The sequence below is a fragment of the Atheta coriaria genome, unplaced genomic scaffold, assembly GCF_025399875.1.
Source record: "Atheta coriaria isolate IRGN ID8LTWV9N9 unplaced genomic scaffold, Caltech_Dcor_3.1 hic_scaffold_5_pilon, whole genome shotgun sequence".
NCBI classification, from domain to species: domain Eukaryota; kingdom Metazoa; phylum Arthropoda; class Insecta; order Coleoptera; family Staphylinidae; genus Dalotia; species Dalotia coriaria.
The window spans coordinates 11437156-11455097 of record NW_027045447.1 but is presented as its reverse complement, the minus strand read 5'-3'; the positions used below and the strand labels follow the sequence as shown (position 1 = coordinate 11455097).

Genomic DNA, 17942 nt, shown 5'->3' with positions numbered 1-17942 from the left:
AATCCTGTGTGAGTAATGGAACTGTAAAGTCGGCCGCCATTGAGTCCTTGGGGAGTATAACCAACCAATGAGCAACAACTCTCCACCACTAGCTACAAATCCTAGGAGAATTCCACATCGGGGAAACCAACAATAACAAAAGCAGCAGTGGAATTCTGCAACAGTAAGGCAAAACTCATCTGAACATGCTTATCTCAACTCTGAAGTCATTAACAATACAGAGGTGGAGTCATCAGTACATTAATCTACCAAATGGTGAACCTCACACGAATAGAAACGTTTATATGAATATTGATACCAGAATGGTCCTTCTACGATGTCAGACTCCAGGTGCAAAATCCTAAAACCATCAAAAATTAGTCCTTCGAACATAAAAATGCACTGCAGGATCAATTTGTACGATAATCACAAAGTTAATTTAGAAAATGATAAAAATTACTTACTTACAATCTGATACTAGAATGGTCCTTCTACGATGTCAGACTCAGGTACAAAATCCTAAAACAAGCAAAATTAGTCCTTCAAACATAAAAATGCAATTTTGGGGTGAATTTGTACGATAATCATAAAAGTTATTTAAAAATGATAAAGAAAGTAGTACTACAATCTGATACCAAAAATGAGATTAAACTACTACGATGATAAACTCAGGTGCAAAATCACTAAAACCATCAAAATTAGTCCTTCGAACATAAAATACACTTTTCGAGTTCAATTTGTACGATAATCACAAAGTTATTGAGAAAGGCGATAAAAGGGAATTAATTACTTACAATCTGATACTAGAATGGTCCTTCTACGATGTCATATTCAGGTGCAAAATCCCTAAAACAAGCAAAAATTAGTCTTTCGAACATAAAAAATGCAATTTTATGGGTTAATTTATGAGATATTCACAAAAGTTATTTAGGAAAATGATAAAGAAACGTAATACTTACAATCTGATGCAAAAATGGTCCTTCTACGATGTCAGACTCAGGTGCAAAATCCCTAAAACCATAAAAAATTAGTCCTTCAAACATAAAAATGCAATTTTGGGGGTCAATTTGTGAGGTAATCACAAAAATTATTTAGGAAAATGATAAAGAAATTTAATACTTACAATCTGATGTAAGAATAGTCCTTCTACTATTTCAGACTCAGGTGCAAAATCCCTAAAACCATAAAAAATTAGTCCTTCAAACATAAAAATGCAATTTTGGGGGTCAATTTGTGAGGTAATCACAAAAGTTATTAAGGAAAATGATAAAGAAATTTAATACTTACAATCTGATGCAAGAATGGTCCTTCTACGATGTCAGACTCAGGTGTAAAATCCCTAAAACCATCAAAAATTAGTCCTTCAAACATAAAAATGCAATTTTGGGGTCAATTTGTGAGGTAATCACAAAAATTATTTAAGAAAATGATAAAGAAATTAAATACTTACAATCTGATGCAAGAATGCTCCTTCTACGATGTAAGACTCAAGTGCAAAATCCCTAAAAACCAGCAAAAATTAGTCCTTCAAGCATAAAAATGCAATTTTGGAAGTCAATTTGTGAGATAATCTCATGCGTTGCATACCACGCGGAGAATGCGATAAGAAAGTGTAAGTTGTGATCAAAATAAACGCAATTCTTGTGTCGAATGCCCACGTTTGCTGATATAGAAATAAACAATTTATTACTTTCTTTGGTGAATACGTAATCATAAAGTTTATGAAGATGCCCTCTGGGCGAAACATGTTAAACTCAACAAAAAAACCTGTAAATCCAAAAAAATCACGTTGTAATTTTAATCAATAAATATTTTTATATTTATAAGAAATAAACAATAAAAACCTATTTTACGATTTTTAGTCCATGCTAGTGCCATCTATAAATGATACAGGTAATAGTCCCACAATTTAGATTAATTATTAAAATTAATGAAAAAACTAAATTATATTTATGCAATTAAAAAGATTGACCGATTTTAGATCAAATATTTCCGAGATATTAATTATTAGGTCAATTTTTACTTAAGTAAAGGCCTCCAAAAGCGGTTTAATGAAGAAACTTGGTGAGCTGCGACTGCATTCAATAAACAAAAAACGAACTTTAAAACCGACAAACGTCGCACAACCTCAAGGCATAAAATTAAATCGAAAATAAATTGCAGACTTAAAAAGCCTGAACACGTATGCAGCGCCATCTATCGGTATACAAAGTGATCACAATAAAGTTGCATACAAGTTTAAATTTAGCAGCGCCATCTAATGGCAGGGGCCAGAATTACTCAATTTTGCAGAAAACTGTACTGGCTTACAGCATTTCTTTGGAACCTGTCAGTTTTAACGTTACCGTATTGACAAGCGCAAAAAAATAATTAAAGAGCAATTTTCATTGTATGTACAACGGAAAATGAGATTTATAAAAAGAAAACTTAATTACCTTTCTTTCCACGTTTGTTGTGACCATTCCAATACAGCCTTTTGAGCTGGTTAAGCCCTACAACAAACAAAAAAATAAACCAATCAGACAAAACATGGAAAAATATTCAAATGCCTTGTATTAATATTCAGATAATTCGTTGACAGCTAGTTAACGATTAAATGAAAACATAAATTTGACTTACCGGACGCAAATGATGATACTACATCTTCAAAACCGGCGAAGATAAAGTCCAACGTGTGTGTGCACAATGTTCGTGTCGCGAAATCTTGACAATATCATCTATTTTGAGATAATGAATATATAAAACGGATAAATCACGATACAAAACAGTAGTTTGACGGAAAACTAAATACAAACAGCGTTATTTATATTATATGAACGCGACGATATGAATAAAACGACGAGCAACGTGCTCCCCACAACGAACGAAATTATACTGGCGTTGAAGCCAGGCGCAGTGTTGCCAACTTCGATTTTGAAAAAGGCGTAGACTACAAAAATTCCTTTCAATAATTTAGTTTTTATTATTGCACTTGAATATGCATAAAATTTGTTTTGTCAAATTAAAATAGCTAATTTTACTTTCGCATTTACTTTTCCGCCCTTTGCCATCTGGTCGCCTGCGATTGGTGCCGCTTGTGTTGACGACGGTACGACAGCGGCTGTCATTAGTCATTCAACATCCAACCGTTCAGCTTCGACCACATCGGCGCTCAATTACCAGTGAAAATCGTGTTTCATTCGGGAGTTTCGCCGCTGATTGAAGCTTGAATGTGCTGATATTTCCTGCAATTCAGTGAGAATTTCATCAGGTAATATTTACCCTAGAGTCTAATTGGTAGTTTTCTGGCGGCGGCTGCATGTCGGGTAGGCTGACCGACTTCCCGTATGAGGTTAACTTCTGACACTCAGAAAGGGCTTTCTAAATTAAATTTAATTAAGGGAATACAAGAGAATGCATGGACTACGTGGCCAAATTGAATTGGAACAAGTCACACATGCATAATTTATTTAATTAAATTATCCGTGGTAATCACTGGGGACACATTTTATTTTTTTGACATTTTTGTAGTGGTTGTTAGGTGTTTCATTTTCTAAATAAGTTACTTTGACATAACGTTAAACATTATTAATTTTAATGAATAGGACTGAAGTAAAATAGAGTTTTACTGTTAGGTAACTTTATTTACTAGTTAAATAAAGAGTAAATGATAAGATAAAGATAGTTAGTGCTCATTATAAGTAATGTCTGTTGTCTGGTTCCAGGTGTGTACATGAAGTAATCACCACCATGAAGTTACACATTTTATTGTTTATGGCTGGGGCTCTCATAGCAGCTATTTCAGCAGACAATATAGATGAATTTGTAAGTAGATGGTTAATTTTCTAATTAGAATATTATGTTAAATATCAATTTTAGGAAGTAGAATCTGAAGAGGTACAAGACACGTTAAGCCCAGAAGAACCTGCACCGGTCGAAGACGATTTCCCGTACACATCACCAGTACCATCGAATCCAGCCGCCATCTACCTCGCTGAACATTTTGACGATGAGTCGCAATTTCACAAATTATGGGTAAAATCTCAGGCTAAGAAGGAGGGCATCTCCGAGGATATCGCCAAGTACGATGGCGAGTGGGCTTTGGAGGCCCCATCCCGTGATGGTTTACTCAACGACAAAGGCATGGTCCTGAAATCGAAGGCGAAGCACGCCGCAATTTCCTCGCGGCTTGTCAAACCTTTCGTGTTTAACACCAAGCCACTCATTGTGCAGTACGAGGTTAACTTCCAACAGGGCCAAGAATGTGGAGGCGCATACTTGAAACTTCTTAGCGACGGCATTGACACCAAGAATCTTGTGCAGTTTCACGATAAAACCCCATATACGATCATGTTTGGGCCAGATAAGTGTGGTACTGATCACAAGCTTCACTTTATCTTTAGGCACAAGAATCCCAAGAATGGCACTATCGAAGAGAAACACTGTAAAAAACCTAAGGAGAGATACGATGAACTCTTCACGGATAAGATGCCCCATTTGTTCACATTGATCATCAACCCTGATAATACCTATGAAGTGCAGATTGACAAGAAAGTCTTTAACGAGGGTAGCTTGTTAGAGGACTTCACACCATCTGTGAATCCTCCAGCAGAGATTGAAGATCCCACCGATAAGAAACCAGAAGACTGGGACGAAAGAGAAAAGATTCCGGATCCTGAAGCGAAGAAACCGGAGGATTGGGATGAAGATGCGCCTGCACAGATTGTTGATGAAAGCGCGACGATGCCAGATGGTTGGTTGGAGAGTGAAACTCAGACCATTCCGGATCTGAATGCATTGAAACCCGCCGATTGGGACAACGAAATTGACGGTGAATGGGAGCCGCCATTGATTGAAAACCCCGCGTGTGCGAATGCCGTGGGTTGCGGTAAGTGGGAACAACCGTTGATCAACAATCCAGAGTACAAAGGCAAATGGAAGGCACCTTTGGTCGATAATCCAAATTACAAGGGCAAGTGGAGGCCGAGGATGATTCCCAATCCGGATTACTATGAGGACAAACAACCTTTTAAGATGCATACTATTGTAAGTCACTTCACATACCTATTTACATAATATTTAAAAATGAATTTTGCGTTTTTCAGAGTGCTGTTGGTTTTGAACTTTGGAGCATGTCAGAGAATCTATTATTTGACAATATTATCATCACTGACAGTCTGGAAGCCGCGCAGGAATGGGCTGCCGAAACATATGACAAAAAGCGTGCTAAAATCACCAAAGCCGCTGTAAGTATAATTTTTGTCTAAGTGAGTAAAATGAATATTTGTTATGTTGAGGGTTCACTTTGGGGACGCATGATGAAAGCAATGAACTACAGGCCAAAGGCTTGGGCAGTTTACTTCATATACTGCCTAATCCCCATATCAATCTACATTTCCTACTTGGTTTATTGTTACCAGGAAGTATGATCACTAATTACTTGTAATTGCTTTTGTTAGGAAAGCGTATTCGAGCGTCTGGCGACCCTGACCAACGAATATCCAGCGTTGTGGGCTGTGTACATTATAGTGCTAGGCATTCCAGTAGTGTTTATTTTGTACCTGTGCTGTAGACCAAGCTCATCCTCTAGTCAGGTAAAGAAAATCTTCCTTTACGCTAAGTTATTAAAATGTAGCAAATTATTATGATGACATTATAAAATTTAACTTAAACTCAGGACCAGGAAGAGCAAAAACGTGCTGCAGCAGCTAAAAAGACTGATGAAGTGACCGCCGATGATGACATCGTGCGTGGAATGTCTGTTCATCCACAGGAGGGCGATGGTGATGCCGACGATGATGAAAAGAAAAGTATTCCGGTGATGATGACGAAGAAGACGACGTCGAGGAGGAAGATGAAGAGGCAAAGTACAAAGAGGTATGTATTACACATATTTTTCTATTACTACTGTTCGTAACAGCTATAGGAACATTAAAAAAATTATTATCTAAGTACAAACACACATTTAAACACCGATTTCTGTTCCGTTCTAGGTTCCTAAGAAGGAGGAGCCGGTGCGAAAGCGGAAAGCCCGCAAAGAATAAGCGTAAAATCACTACGTGCTAGGAATTGTTTCAAATTGATGATCAATCAGTACGTCGAATAACTAGCGCATTATAGTTCTAATTATAAGCGTTCGTTTCTAAGACTAAGCCAGGGGGCGCGCTGGAGGAGATTCATGAGTAGTTTAATTGAACGTTCTGCTTTCGAGAGTCGAAACTTAATATTGTAGCTCACCAAACTACACCTACATTTCACCACGAGCATTTGAAACACATCGCAACTCAACATTACATTGTTATCTATGTTTCTTTTTCTTGCAAGATTACATTACGACCAATCAACGAGTATTAGTTTGAAAATTTACACTACACGCATTTTGTATGAGTGTGAGTGTGCATGTTTGGCGATAGACAAAAATTATCATTTCATGTGTGTATGTGTGTGCATTACAGCATATTTGTGAAAAAAGCGTTTCTGCGTTTTGTACGAAATACGAATAGCGCGCGCGCAATAGCAGCTAAAGTTTGCCGTTTTCGCTGCTGGACATTAAGTTCTTTTTTATGTTTCAAAAACAAAGTTATAAATAAATATGTCTCGTCCTCGTATTTACCTGTGTGTCTATATGCTTCCTTTATAAATTCTCAGTGGATTTATAGCAGTTGCAATCCGTGGTCCTGCGATGTTCGGGATCTTCCTTGATCGGTATCGGAATGGTGAATTGCATGGTGTGTGAAATTGTGCGAGTTGCGCGTGTTCTCTTCGCAGTTTGGAAGGAATAGCGGAAAGAATAGAATTGTTGTCTTACTTCAGAACGTACTTCACTGTTTAGGAGACAATATATCAGCCCCATTAATAATCCCTGTAAAATGAAGCAGATTAATATTGACTGTATGGTAAATTTTATATAAACTTGGCAGGAAAATCTTCAACTTTTAAAGAAATCATTATTCCGATGCGCAATAAATCAATCCACATGACACCTCCCGAGTGTATCCATCAATTTATGTACATTTCGCGGCTTGTTCGAGTGCTATTTCTGTCAATATCTGATTTTTTCTCCGAGTGCAATCAATTTAATGGTGTTGTTTACTCACTTGAAACGCGCTGAAGATCTGATCGTAGCAAATCCAAATCAGTTCGACCATCGTCTCCCGGTAATATGATACCACACCGAGGCAGAGGACGGAAAGTGTGTACGGCACCGCGTAGATCAACATCAGGGTTAGCGTTGAACGCAGGAGGCGGCTGCAAATCAATGTCCGATATCAAGTTTACAACCAACGATTTACACACTGCGACGCGTTTCGTGTTACCGATATTTGACTTTGTTATGTTGGACGTACATCGATTTGATTTTGATGCACAGTATACGCATGATGGAGACGAACAGGCTGAAATTGATCTGAAACACATTCACCAATCATTTGTGCGCCATTTTTTAAATTAAATTGCATCTAAACTTACTAAAACTGACAAATCGCGTGGAACTTTAGTCAACCACAAAATATAATCGTTGTTTGATGTGGTCCAGCACATATCATCATCGTATAAAGTACGTAGAACAGCCCAAGTTGGAATAAAACATAGAGGAATACCTGCCATGCAAAAAACGTTATTTAATTTGCACAATTTCATCGTAAAATGTTTTTGACTTACCCCAGCCGAACAAATAATATATTCGAACGCTACTCTTCTCGGAGAATAAATTCAGAAACATTAAATTGTGTAGATAAATTCCTTCCATCAACATAAACATAAAATTCGCCTGCGTAAAGTAGTACCAAGTGCTCATAACGAATTTACAAACCCAGTTCTAAAATTTGAATTAAATTTTAAGCGTCCATCTTTTTTAATTCACATAAATTCGTAAATATTTCACTTACAAAGTGTTCAGTAATATAATTTGGCACTCCATTTGAATTGGTGGCTAAATCTGATCGGAATGCCAAGCCATCAACAATAAGGGCCGTTTTGAGGAGATACGCAGTTGCGCGTAAAATAAATGACATGAAAAAGTGGATGTGCAATACGTTCCGCGCACAATGCAATTTTCTATAAATAGAGCAAACAGATGCCAGATTAATACAACCAACAATGTCACAATTACTTTAGCATATGAAACATTGATAAATACATTCATAAACAAATATTTCAGATCATCATGTCCAATTTTTTTAATTGCTATTAAGACTTACTTTATGGAAATCAATATAAAAACGCAGAACAGTAGAGTAATAAGTGATATCCAATATCCATAATGGGTAATACACTTCAACGTGGGTAGCCATTCATGTAGCAAATGTATAAAAGACTTATTCAAACGGACGTTGATGTTAAGGACCGCGGTACCATTAGAGTACGAACGCAGGTCGCATTCTGAGTAATTTGTCCAAACTTTCCCTTGCTCAGGACTAACATACCAATTCCCATCAAGATCACATTGTTTTGTGGCTTGAAACTTTAAAAATTTTATAAAATTAAAATAAAACACATTTAAACAATAAACTTACAGTGTTTACAATACTGTCGCTTGCTCGCGCACTCGGACATGGTTGATGAGCCAATTCTCCTGCCCTGGTGGCCATCCAGCAAAGAAACCCATCGAAAATCAATTGACAAAACTTTTCATGTGCACTGAAGCTGCCATTCAATGGATGCTCTCTACAGGCTTGTTCACGCACGTCCATCTTGCATAAAAAAGTTGTTGCGCTCGCCTTCAACGACCTCCAACAACTGACCGGCTCGTCCAGGTCGCTCCTATATTTTTTGATATTTCTCTGCTTCCGTTTCGTGCAATTTTCCTAATACATTTATATCGTATGTCCAGTACGATGTGATGGTGTGTTATGAGATATCAGCGATGTTTATTCTTCATGCGCGCGTTGCTACTATCTGTCCCCGGCGATCGGTCGGGGACTGAACATATGTTTGATGGATGGACGGCGGCGATCGAGGCTTCAACTTTATCGCGACGCGCTCTCGTCTTCTTATCGCATTCATCATATCGTTCATTACATTCGACACAACGCAACAACCGGCAACAAAAAATCTTACTATTCTTAATACAGCGTACGCAAATGTAAAGGGACATAGAGCTCTTTTAATCATAATAATCTGAACAATTTATCAATTATAATAAGAAGATCTTACAGTTAATTCTATTTTTAAAAAACACTTTCAATGAAATGTATTATTATATCGATATTTTATATTCGTTTTTATGCAACACTCTGTTTACTTATAAGTTGTAAACATATTCATTTAGTGGTTCATTTCAATGTGCCAAGGAGCAATAACAAGATTGCTAGTGTTTTCGGCGTGGGTATTTTTTTTATTTGTTATTTATGCTTAACGAGATTGATAGCGCTCCTTTTCATTAGTTCCCTTAATTGTATCAAATCAACTCTGCTCAAGCAGTCAGCCCAAGTAAGTTTCATTAGTTCAATAACACTTGTATCAATTGCATTAACAAACCATTAACAAACCTCACTCACAGAGAGTCCAACGAAATTGTCAAATTGAATAATAATTAATAGATAGTAACTTCACTTCAGTTGAAGATGCCATTAATGCGACGATTATAAAATAATAAATATAAAACTCACAAAGAAAAGTCGTCAAATGGAAGGAGGCACTTTTTATTGTGACATTCGAGGAGCCAAAGCGGCGATATTAATTGACCAGTGTGTTTGCGCAGTTCTTGGATTTCGTCCGTTTCATGGCTATATGAGATTGCTATCACTCCCTTATCGATATGTTCATAATCTTCTATTATTTTTCTGTAAATATCAATGACATCTTAACTCAAATCAATCAACCTGCGAGTTTCACTGGTCGCCATTTTTTTTAGAAAGATTCACACATGTTAATTAATATAAATATCTAGATAACTCACCCGTCATATCCAACAATATATCTCGTAAGATCCCTTCTTAAAGAACCCAAATTCTCACTTAAATAAAACTTAAGCCCAGAGAAGTAGTTTGGCAATGCTGGTAACTCCTCTAGTTTTGTATCTTTGTTGCCATTCACGTCCCCCATTAGTTTCTTATCTTCTTGTCCTTGCATTATACGATGAATTCGCTCGATTTCCTCATCAGTATCCCGATCTGCAGTATATCCTTGTTCTTCGCTGATTAAATCCCAAGAAAAATTAATTTTCAGTAATATAACTGTGAATATAACCCCATACTTTTTAATTTACCTATCAGATAACTCAACTTCCTCCCAAATCTCATCTTCGCTTTCGTTTCCGGTGTTATCTCTGCGATCCAGACAAAATCGCCTCCATGGGAGTCGCTTCCTTTGTTTTTCACATTCAATTATCCATTGCTTCTTTACTATCTTACCTTTGCCACGTACTTGATTGAATTTTGGTGTGTTTGCAAACGCACAACTAAAAATATTTAGTTATGGTAATCATAAATATATGGAAGTATATTTTTTAACTTACATTAAATGCGTACATGTTCTATCCCAATCAGCTTTGTATTTTGCACCCAAAGCCATTGCGCTCGTTCGTAGTTGAGCCCTCTCCGGATTTTGAATACCGCTGATAACAAACACAACACCTTCTAGCAAATTTTCATAACGTTTAGTTTGGTGTTTCCTTTCCTCGCCATTTGCTCCCTTCATTTTTTTGCGTGGACTTTCGTTACTCTCATCTATTTCTGATGATCGTCGCTTTTGTTTTGAAGTGGTAGGTGAGGATGGTCCAGCATTGGGTGGCGTGGTATTAACATCCTTTAAAACATCCACAGTTCGCCGATTTTTAGGGCTTTTCGAGCTGTCAGGATCAAGCACACTTGGTTGGGTATCTGTTTTTCTTTTTCTGACTTGGTTACTATTTCCAGTTTTACCATTTGTATTCTTAGGTGTTTTATTTGGTGTCGCCTTCTTACTATCTGCTTTTTCTTTTAATTTCTGCTTTTCGGCATCTTCTTTTTGCTTTATTTCTATGAGGCGATCAATTTTATCATTGGGTGCTTCGTCTTCATCATCATAAAGCAAATTTTTCCGATTGCGATTTTTATCTTTTGATTCTTCACTGTCGTTCGAATCGTCCTTGGATGTTGACGGTTGCGGACTGGCAGTTGGTGGTCGTTTGACGATTGGAAATCTATGTGGCGAATGAGATGGTTTTGTAGATGCCTCTCTAATTGCAGCTGCACCTAAATAATTCCATATTTAAAAGTTAGTTTGTAGTTCAATGTGTCATCTTAATCATCTGTTACCTTTTAATGATGTTGATGGAATGACATCCAATTTCAAATTTTCCCGTTCTTTAGAAAACAAAGTTCCTACACTAAAAGAAGTAGGAGAGTCAGCCCGCAGAGTAAACTTGTTCACATTCCTTTTCCCAGCAAGTCCACTTCCTTCATTACAATGCATTGTAACAAAGGATAGCCCATATTGTACATGTTTGTTGTATTGTTGAATACAAACAATCTTAACTCTATCCCACTTCTCACTGCCTTCTGGTTGTGAGAAATTATTACTAGTGAACATTCTCACTTGATTAATATTCTGATGATTCCTAGCCTCCAAGGAGGTCATGAAGGATGTCATACCCAGCAATGGTTTAAACTCATTGCTGCTTGAGCGACTTACCAATACCTCAATATCCCGATCTGCAGTATATCCTTGTTCTTCGCTGATTAAATCCCAAGAAAAATTAATTTTCAGTAATATAACTGTGAATATAACCCCATACTTTTTAATTTACCTATCAGATAACTCAACCTCCTCCCAAATCTCATCTTCGCTTTCGTTTCCGGTGTTATCTCTGCGATCCAGACAAAATCGCCTCCATGGGAGTCGCTTCCTTTGCTTTTCACATTCAATTATCCATTGCTTCTTTACTATCTTACCTTTGCCACGTACTTGATTGAATTTTGGTGTGTTTGCGAATGCACAACTAGAAATATTTCGTTTTTATTATGTTATGGTAATCATAAATATCTTGGAAGTATATTTTTTAACTTACATTAAATGCGTACATGTTTTATCCCAATCAGCTTTGTATTTTGCACCCAACGCCATTGCGCTCGTTCGTAGCTGCGCCCTCTCCGGATTTTGAATACCGCTGATAACAAACACAACACCTTCTAGTAAATTTTCATAACGTTTAGTTTGGTGTTTCCTTTCCTCGCCATTTGCTCCCTTCATTTTTTTGCGCGGACTTTCGTTACTCTCATCTATTTCTGATGATCGTCGCTTTTGTTTTGAAGTGGTAGGTGAGGATGGTCCAGCATTGGGTGGCGTGGTATTAACATCCTTTAAAACATCCACAGTTCGCCGATTTTTAGGGCTTTTCGAGCTGTCAGGATCAAGCACACTTGGTTGGGTATCTGTTTTTCTTTTTCTGACTTGGTTACTATTTCCAGTTTTACCATTTGTATTCTTAGGTGTTTTATTTGGTGTCGCCTTCTTACTATCTGCTTTTTCTTTTAATTTTTGCTTTTCAGCATCTTCTTTTTGCTTTATTTCTATGAGGCGATCAATTTTATCATTGGGTGCTTCGTCTTCATCATCATAAAGCAAATTTTTCCGATTACGATTTTTGTCTTTTGATTCTTCACTGTCGTTCGAATCGTCTTTAGATGTTGACGGTTGCGGACTTGAAGTTGGTGGTCGTTTGACGATTGGAAATCTATGTGGTGAATGTGATGGTTTTGTAGATGCCTCTCTAATTGCAGCTGCACCTAAATAATTCCGTATTTAAATGTTAATTTGTAGTTCAATGTGTCATCTTAATCATCTTTTACCTTTTAATGATGTTGATGGAATGACATCCAATTTCAAATTTTCCCGTTCTTTAGAAAACAAAGTTCCTACACTAAAAGAAGTAGGAGAGTCAGCCCGCAGAGTAAACTTGTTCACATTCCTTTTCCCAGCAAGTCCACTTCCTTCATTACAATGCATTGTAACAAAGGATAGCCCATATTGTACATGTTTGTTGTATTGTTGAATACAAACAATCTTAACTCTATCCCACTTCTCACTGCCTTCTGGTTGTGAGAAATTATTACTAGTGAACATTCTCACTTGATTAATATTCTGATGATTCCTAGCCTCCAAGGAGGTCATGAAGGATGTCATACCCAGCAATGGTTTAAACTCATTGCTGCTTGAGCGACTTACCAATACCTCAATATATGCAGAATTCTCATTGCCAATATCAATGCCAGATATCTGAACTGCTTTCTCCAGTTGTAAAACTATACTGGCAGACTTTTCACCTGGGCGTGCACATTTCCACTTTCTGCCTGGATCTGAATTGAGGATATTAGATGCAGGATGATGCTGTGAATAAAATGTGAGATTTCTCATTAAAGTTAGAGTGTCAATGTAAAGCAATTATCTGAATACTTACAGGATCTTCTGTGCTAAATGAAACAACGTTTTCTATTTTAATTTTCGGCATGGTTGGCCTGAAACTTGAAATTTTGATGCGACGTATGAAAATGCGCGAAAATGGTAAACAAAATTCAAACGAACATTACATTCTAGGTTATGTGAATTACAGTGGGGTAACACGTAACAGGTAATTAAAAGTTAAACGTTTCACAGCCATCTAATTAAAACTTTAAAAAGATGAAAATAATTGGAATATTATATTTATATTTATTTTAAATTAAAATATAAGTAGAGTCTTGAATATCAAATATTTATTAGAAAGGTAAATATTTTTAGTATATTGGGTTGCCTATCACAAACTCCCGATTTCAATAATTTCAATAAAAATAATATGGTTTTAGTTAATAATTCACGATGTTTCTTCTGAATTAGTAAATATTCTTTATATATTGTTAATTAATTTAATTATAAATTATATTCAAAGTCTAATTTTCAAACCTGTCATTTCTACAGCTGTTTAGCAGTGTTGTAATTTTCAAATATAACAAAGCACGCAATGGCTTTATTAAAGTAAATTTGTTTATCGCGGGTAGAAGTGTGAATTAATTGTGATTACTCCACACAATTTCCCTCAACAATATAGGACAATACGCGGCTTGACGCTATCAGCCCAATCCACCAAGCGCGACTTTTGTTGGGGTAGGTAAAGTAAATGGAAAACCAGGTTACACGCGCAACGCGGCGAGTTTGCGCGCGTTTTCCCGCTTTGAAAGTTTTCCCGGTGGCGGTGGCCGGCAACTTCCCTCGGCTGCCAGTGCACGTTCGGCGTTCAGGATAAGTGCTTGTGCGCGTCGCGCTTTCCGCGCTTTCGCAATTCGCAGTTCGCTGGAAATTTGAAATTGCGCGTGGCGTACACCATTATCGCACCAAACGGCAAACACAGAGAGAATATAATGTGAGTGCGCCTGGAACGTTTTCCACGTTCCCACAGTCTCGCCGTCTTCATTCATCTCCTTCCACGCTAACGCCAACACAAATGTGTCCATGGTAAGTGGAATTAGGATGAATAAGACTCGTATTATTACTAATTCCGGTTCCAACTAGATTCCGAATTTATTTTTGCGCATAAAATTAATTAAAATTCCCACATCCAAAATACAAATATTGTTATTGCGCAAAATATTTAGTTTTATTAAAATATTGCTTGATTTATGCAATACATAATTTGTTTTGCGCTAAATTAAACTTTATATGAATATTTTATCGATAAAAACAATGTGAATGAATACAATAACAAATCATCGGAATAGTTCACGTAAACACAGCGAAGTTAATGCGTAACTTTATTAATATGCAATGAAAATTTGATTTTATCGAAATTCGCAGACTTCAGGAATACTTGTATTTTTCAAATACAGTTGTTTCAATTAAAATTTCCTGGAAAAACCCCCGGAGATTGATAAGCAGAATGTGAAATATAATTTTATTCCGGCTTGAAAGTTTTTCTACCGACGAAACTAATTATCGTACACAAGAATAATAAAAAAAAACTTTTAAGGACACGAAAACTACGTGGGACTATGCCGTAACTCGGTCGTAACTTTAGCACAAATGAACTTGGTGCATTAATGTTCGTGCTGGCTTGTGAAAATGAACATAACTCATAATTTTCAGTTTCATCACAGCCCGTCGACGTTTACTCGCAAATAACGAATAAAATAAACAACTGCGCTGTTCTCGCTCGAACAAAAGCAATGAAAGTTTATGCATTCTCAGCGCATGATATCTCAATTAATCTAGAATAAAATGAAATAAGGTATTGCGAAATATAAAGTTTAACGATAAAGCGTAAATGTGTTTATTTCGTTCAAAAACTGTTTATTTAGGTTTTTCATTGGTTTAAAACACTATTAATTAAAAATGTGATATTAATAACTTGTTTAAATCGATATTTATCTGCAGATATTTATTATAATTCTGTTATAATCGGAATAATTGGTCTAGATTAAAACAAAAACTCATTGCGGATAATTTAAAATCAAAAATTACAATTTTTGTGTTTTCCTCAGCTTTTAATCGAATTATAACCAAAATAACTTTCTTTTCTCCTCAAAAACAAATAGAAAACTTCCTCGTAAAACTTCTGTGCACATGGGTATTAAATTAACGGTTTTTAGATGTTTATAAGCTCAAAAAAGTAATTTTTTAAGGAAAAAAACAAAATTATGCAGAAAAATGTTCTTTTTGTTTGAAAAACTTTATTTTTATTTTTTAGTTTTGGTTTCTGCAATTTTTCTTTTATTTCTTTGTCTAAAGGTATTATAACATTGATTAGCATGTATACAGCAATTATATAAAAAATCTATTAATTAGTAATGAACAGAAATATAAATTAAATCGACACTTATCTGCAGATATATAGTATAATTCCGTTATTATCGGAATAATTGGTCTAAATTAACACAAAAATTCATTGTGGATAATTTAAAATCAAAAACTACAATTTTTGTGTTTCCCTCAACTTTTAACCGAATTATAACCAAAATAACTTTCTTTTCTCCTCAAAAACAAATAGAAAACTTCACCGCAAACAAAATGAAAGTTTCTATACGCAAACTCATAACAAAACAATTACTAAATGATAATATTGTATTATATTATATTTGCCCTGATCTTATTTTCTATTCATATGCTAAGTCTTTGCGGGTAGACTTTGCACGTCCGTCTTTGCTAACAGGGAAAAGTTTGCGCTTTGCAAACGCAGACAAACACTGCGCGAGGTCCGCGAGGCAATGCACAAGAAGAACATCAGCGGCTCTCTTCTACTCGTTTCTCTAATGCTGGTAAAAGATAGCACGATGATATCATTTCGTGAAATCCGTGTTATGCGCCGTATAAAATGAAAATTATTCAAATAACTTTCACAGCGGGCGCGGGGTAGGCGGATAGCTACCGCGTACGAATGCAAAGCGTGCAGTCGGCGTGATGAGCGAGTTAAGACCGGAGGAAACTTGTAGAAAGACGTAAAAATACGAAAGGAAGAAAAAAAAGGTAGGAAATATATAGGAGTGGTAAAAGGGATGGAAAAGAAAGCCATAAGGGATAATGTATCTATTTGAATTGGCTATATCTTCTAACGCGCTGGGCATACATCTAAATCTGCGAATGGAAGCAAATAAAGAAGAGATTTTTATCTAGGGGTTGTTAAATTAACCAGTGGATTTAAAAAAATTTCAAATTTTTAACAAATTCATTCAAAATTTTAAAATTTAATTTTTTTATGAAAAATTGTTTTATTTGTGTGCAAATGCATGATTTTGCGCTTCTTGTAAAATTTGAAGCTCACCTAAGCTTGTCAACAACAGCTTTGCAATTGAAAGCGCGGAGTTCTGCTCATTAGCGACGCAACATGCATTAAATTACGTCGCATGCGAAATAACTACACAAGTGAGTGCCTTCTGCGAGTGAACGTCAAGTAACGCACCAAATTGCGATATCGTCGTGATTTTCAAGTAGGTGACAAACACACATCTGCCAAGAGCCAAAAACCGTCAAACCAAGGATGTATGTGCCCATTTTTTGTGTTACTATTGAGGTTAAGTCATTCACTCGCCTGGCGTGTAGGCAACCCAATGCGTCGAAGACATTGGATTAGAATTTACCACTTGCTTGACGCGTCGCGACATAATACGACTCGACAAACGCTCGCTTCGAGGGGTTTCTAGAGTTTCTAGTTTTGCATCTTGAGGGGCTTGACATGGTGACGCTGGCATTACATATGTATCTCGAGTAGTCACCTCATTAGCATATTTATTTGCGCGTGCGGGGGATGTGTGCGTTTCCGTCATCTTGACTACAACTACTCCATGGGAATTTGAGTGACACCTTGTGAGTCTTTGCATGGATTAGGTTTCCACCTGGTTTACACCTGTCAAAATGGGGTGAAAGCAAAGGTTGTTTAACCCTTTATGTTAAATAATATTTTTTTGAGGTGGAAAATTCATAAATAAATTTTGGATGTGTTAATATTTCGACGAGAGTGATTTGGCAGATGATAGATATTGAATTCTAATTAAAAGGTTGAGTTTGTCGATCATACAGCTATGAATGGTTAAATTATACATGATGCGATATTGCCAATTTGCCAAATCAAACAGTTTTATTTTTTTTGTGTGGGAAAAATGATTGTTTGCTATTCTGTGTACATTGGTGTTAAATTAACAGTTTTTAGACGTTTATAAGCAGAAAAAAAGTACTTTTTTTTTAAGGAAAAAAAAAACAAAATTATGCAGAATAATGATTTTTTTCTTTGTAAAACTTTATTTTTAACTAGTTTACCCTTGGCTTCGCTCGCGAATATCTAAAATAATGAAGTTGCTTCCGTACGCGTCTGTAGTCACAGAAGAAGTAACAATGAAGTAGAATGGCGGGAAGTTTAAAATGGCTGAAAGTATAGTCTATGGAAGTATAGTGTACAGTCTCCATAGTGTAGTCAATTGGATTTGATGTTGACGTAGCTGTCGGTAATACTGTGTGATAATACAGTGTGATGGTACTATAGTACTTAGGTTTGAGCTTCATTGCTGGAATGCTGGATGGCGTTAAAGTAGTCAAATAGCCAG

The 17942-nt window shown here is 36.3% G+C and overlaps 5 protein-coding genes and 1 long non-coding RNA gene across 12 annotated transcripts in view; 2 read left to right on the top strand and 4 right to left on the bottom strand.

The window, feature by feature from the left end:
• Nucleotides 1-630: 630 nt before the first annotated feature.
• LOC135792928 (uncharacterized) overlaps nucleotides 631-17942 on the bottom strand; it is a 114379-nt gene continuing 97067 nt past the window's right edge. For 2 of the 3 annotated variants that reach the window (XR_010548491.1, XR_010548490.1), the window contains exons 4-9: nucleotides 1430-1481; nucleotides 1267-1318; nucleotides 1103-1154; nucleotides 939-990; nucleotides 774-825; nucleotides 631-662 (exon numbers count right to left, since the gene is read on the bottom strand). This is a non-coding gene — a long non-coding RNA (uncharacterized lncRNA). Of the gene's footprint in view, nucleotides 663-773; nucleotides 826-938; nucleotides 991-1102; nucleotides 1155-1266; nucleotides 1319-1429; nucleotides 1482-2002; nucleotides 2063-17942 lie in introns of those variants that run through there. The other variant, XR_010548492.1, reaches the window with a different exon arrangement.
• Cnx99A (Calnexin 99A) lies at nucleotides 3073-6566 on the top strand. 3 transcript variants are annotated; one of them, XM_065303724.1, is made up of 7 exons: nucleotides 3073-3229; nucleotides 3684-3783; nucleotides 3838-5004; nucleotides 5064-5204; nucleotides 5418-5552; nucleotides 5636-5835; nucleotides 5952-6566. In XM_065303724.1, exons 2-7 carry the CDS (start codon nucleotides 3709-3711, stop codon nucleotides 6022-6024), a joined length of 1791 nt encoding a protein of 596 aa, XP_065159796.1. In that variant the 5' UTR covers nucleotides 3073-3229; nucleotides 3684-3708; the 3' UTR covers nucleotides 6025-6566. The 3 variants fall into 3 exon arrangements, with proteins under 3 accessions (XP_065159796.1, XP_065159798.1, XP_065159797.1); XM_065303726.1 differs by lacking the exon at nucleotides 5418-5552 and adding an exon at nucleotides 5256-5381; XM_065303725.1 differs by lacking the exon at nucleotides 3073-3229 and adding an exon at nucleotides 3459-3593.
• LOC135792926 (parathyroid hormone/parathyroid hormone-related peptide receptor-like) lies at nucleotides 5841-8879 on the bottom strand. 2 transcript variants are annotated; one of them, XM_065303728.1, is made up of 8 exons: nucleotides 8472-8879; nucleotides 8157-8419; nucleotides 7845-8013; nucleotides 7618-7774; nucleotides 7426-7556; nucleotides 7305-7363; nucleotides 7056-7206; nucleotides 5841-6820 (listed from the first exon to the last, which is right to left on the bottom strand). In XM_065303728.1, exons 1-8 carry the CDS (start codon nucleotides 8646-8648, stop codon nucleotides 6593-6595), a joined length of 1335 nt encoding a protein of 444 aa, XP_065159800.1. In that variant the 5' UTR covers nucleotides 8649-8879; the 3' UTR covers nucleotides 5841-6592. The 2 variants fall into 2 exon arrangements, with proteins under 2 accessions (XP_065159800.1, XP_065159799.1); XM_065303727.1 differs by having other exon boundaries at nucleotides 7275-7363; nucleotides 8472-8877.
• Nucleotides 9042-13498, bottom strand: LOC135792923 (DNA repair protein XRCC1-like). The gene is made up of 6 exons (XM_065303723.1): nucleotides 13337-13498; nucleotides 12729-13266; nucleotides 11948-12665; nucleotides 11687-11878; nucleotides 9857-10093; nucleotides 9042-9740 (listed from the first exon to the last, which is right to left on the bottom strand). The coding sequence occupies exons 1-6, from the start codon at nucleotides 13385-13387 to the stop codon at nucleotides 9563-9565; spliced, it is 1914 nt and encodes a 637-aa protein (XP_065159795.1). The 5' UTR covers nucleotides 13388-13498; the 3' UTR covers nucleotides 9042-9562.
• Nucleotides 9857-11579, bottom strand: LOC135792927 (DNA repair protein XRCC1-like). 2 transcript variants are annotated; one of them, XM_065303730.1, is made up of 4 exons: nucleotides 11196-11579; nucleotides 10415-11132; nucleotides 10154-10357; nucleotides 9857-10088 (listed from the first exon to the last, which is right to left on the bottom strand). In XM_065303730.1, the coding sequence occupies exons 1-3, from the start codon at nucleotides 11527-11529 to the stop codon at nucleotides 10162-10164; spliced, it is 1248 nt and encodes a 415-aa protein (XP_065159802.1). In that variant the 5' UTR covers nucleotides 11530-11579; the 3' UTR covers nucleotides 9857-10088; nucleotides 10154-10161. The 2 variants fall into 2 exon arrangements, with proteins under 2 accessions (XP_065159802.1, XP_065159801.1); XM_065303729.1 differs by having other exon boundaries at nucleotides 10166-10357.
• LOC135791853 (insulin-like growth factor-binding protein complex acid labile subunit) overlaps nucleotides 14153-17942 on the top strand; it is a 40455-nt gene continuing 36665 nt past the window's right edge. The window contains exon 1 of the mRNA XM_065302410.1: nucleotides 14153-14367. The gene's annotated coding sequence lies outside the window, so the exon portion shown is untranslated. The remainder of the gene's footprint in view (nucleotides 14368-17942) is intronic.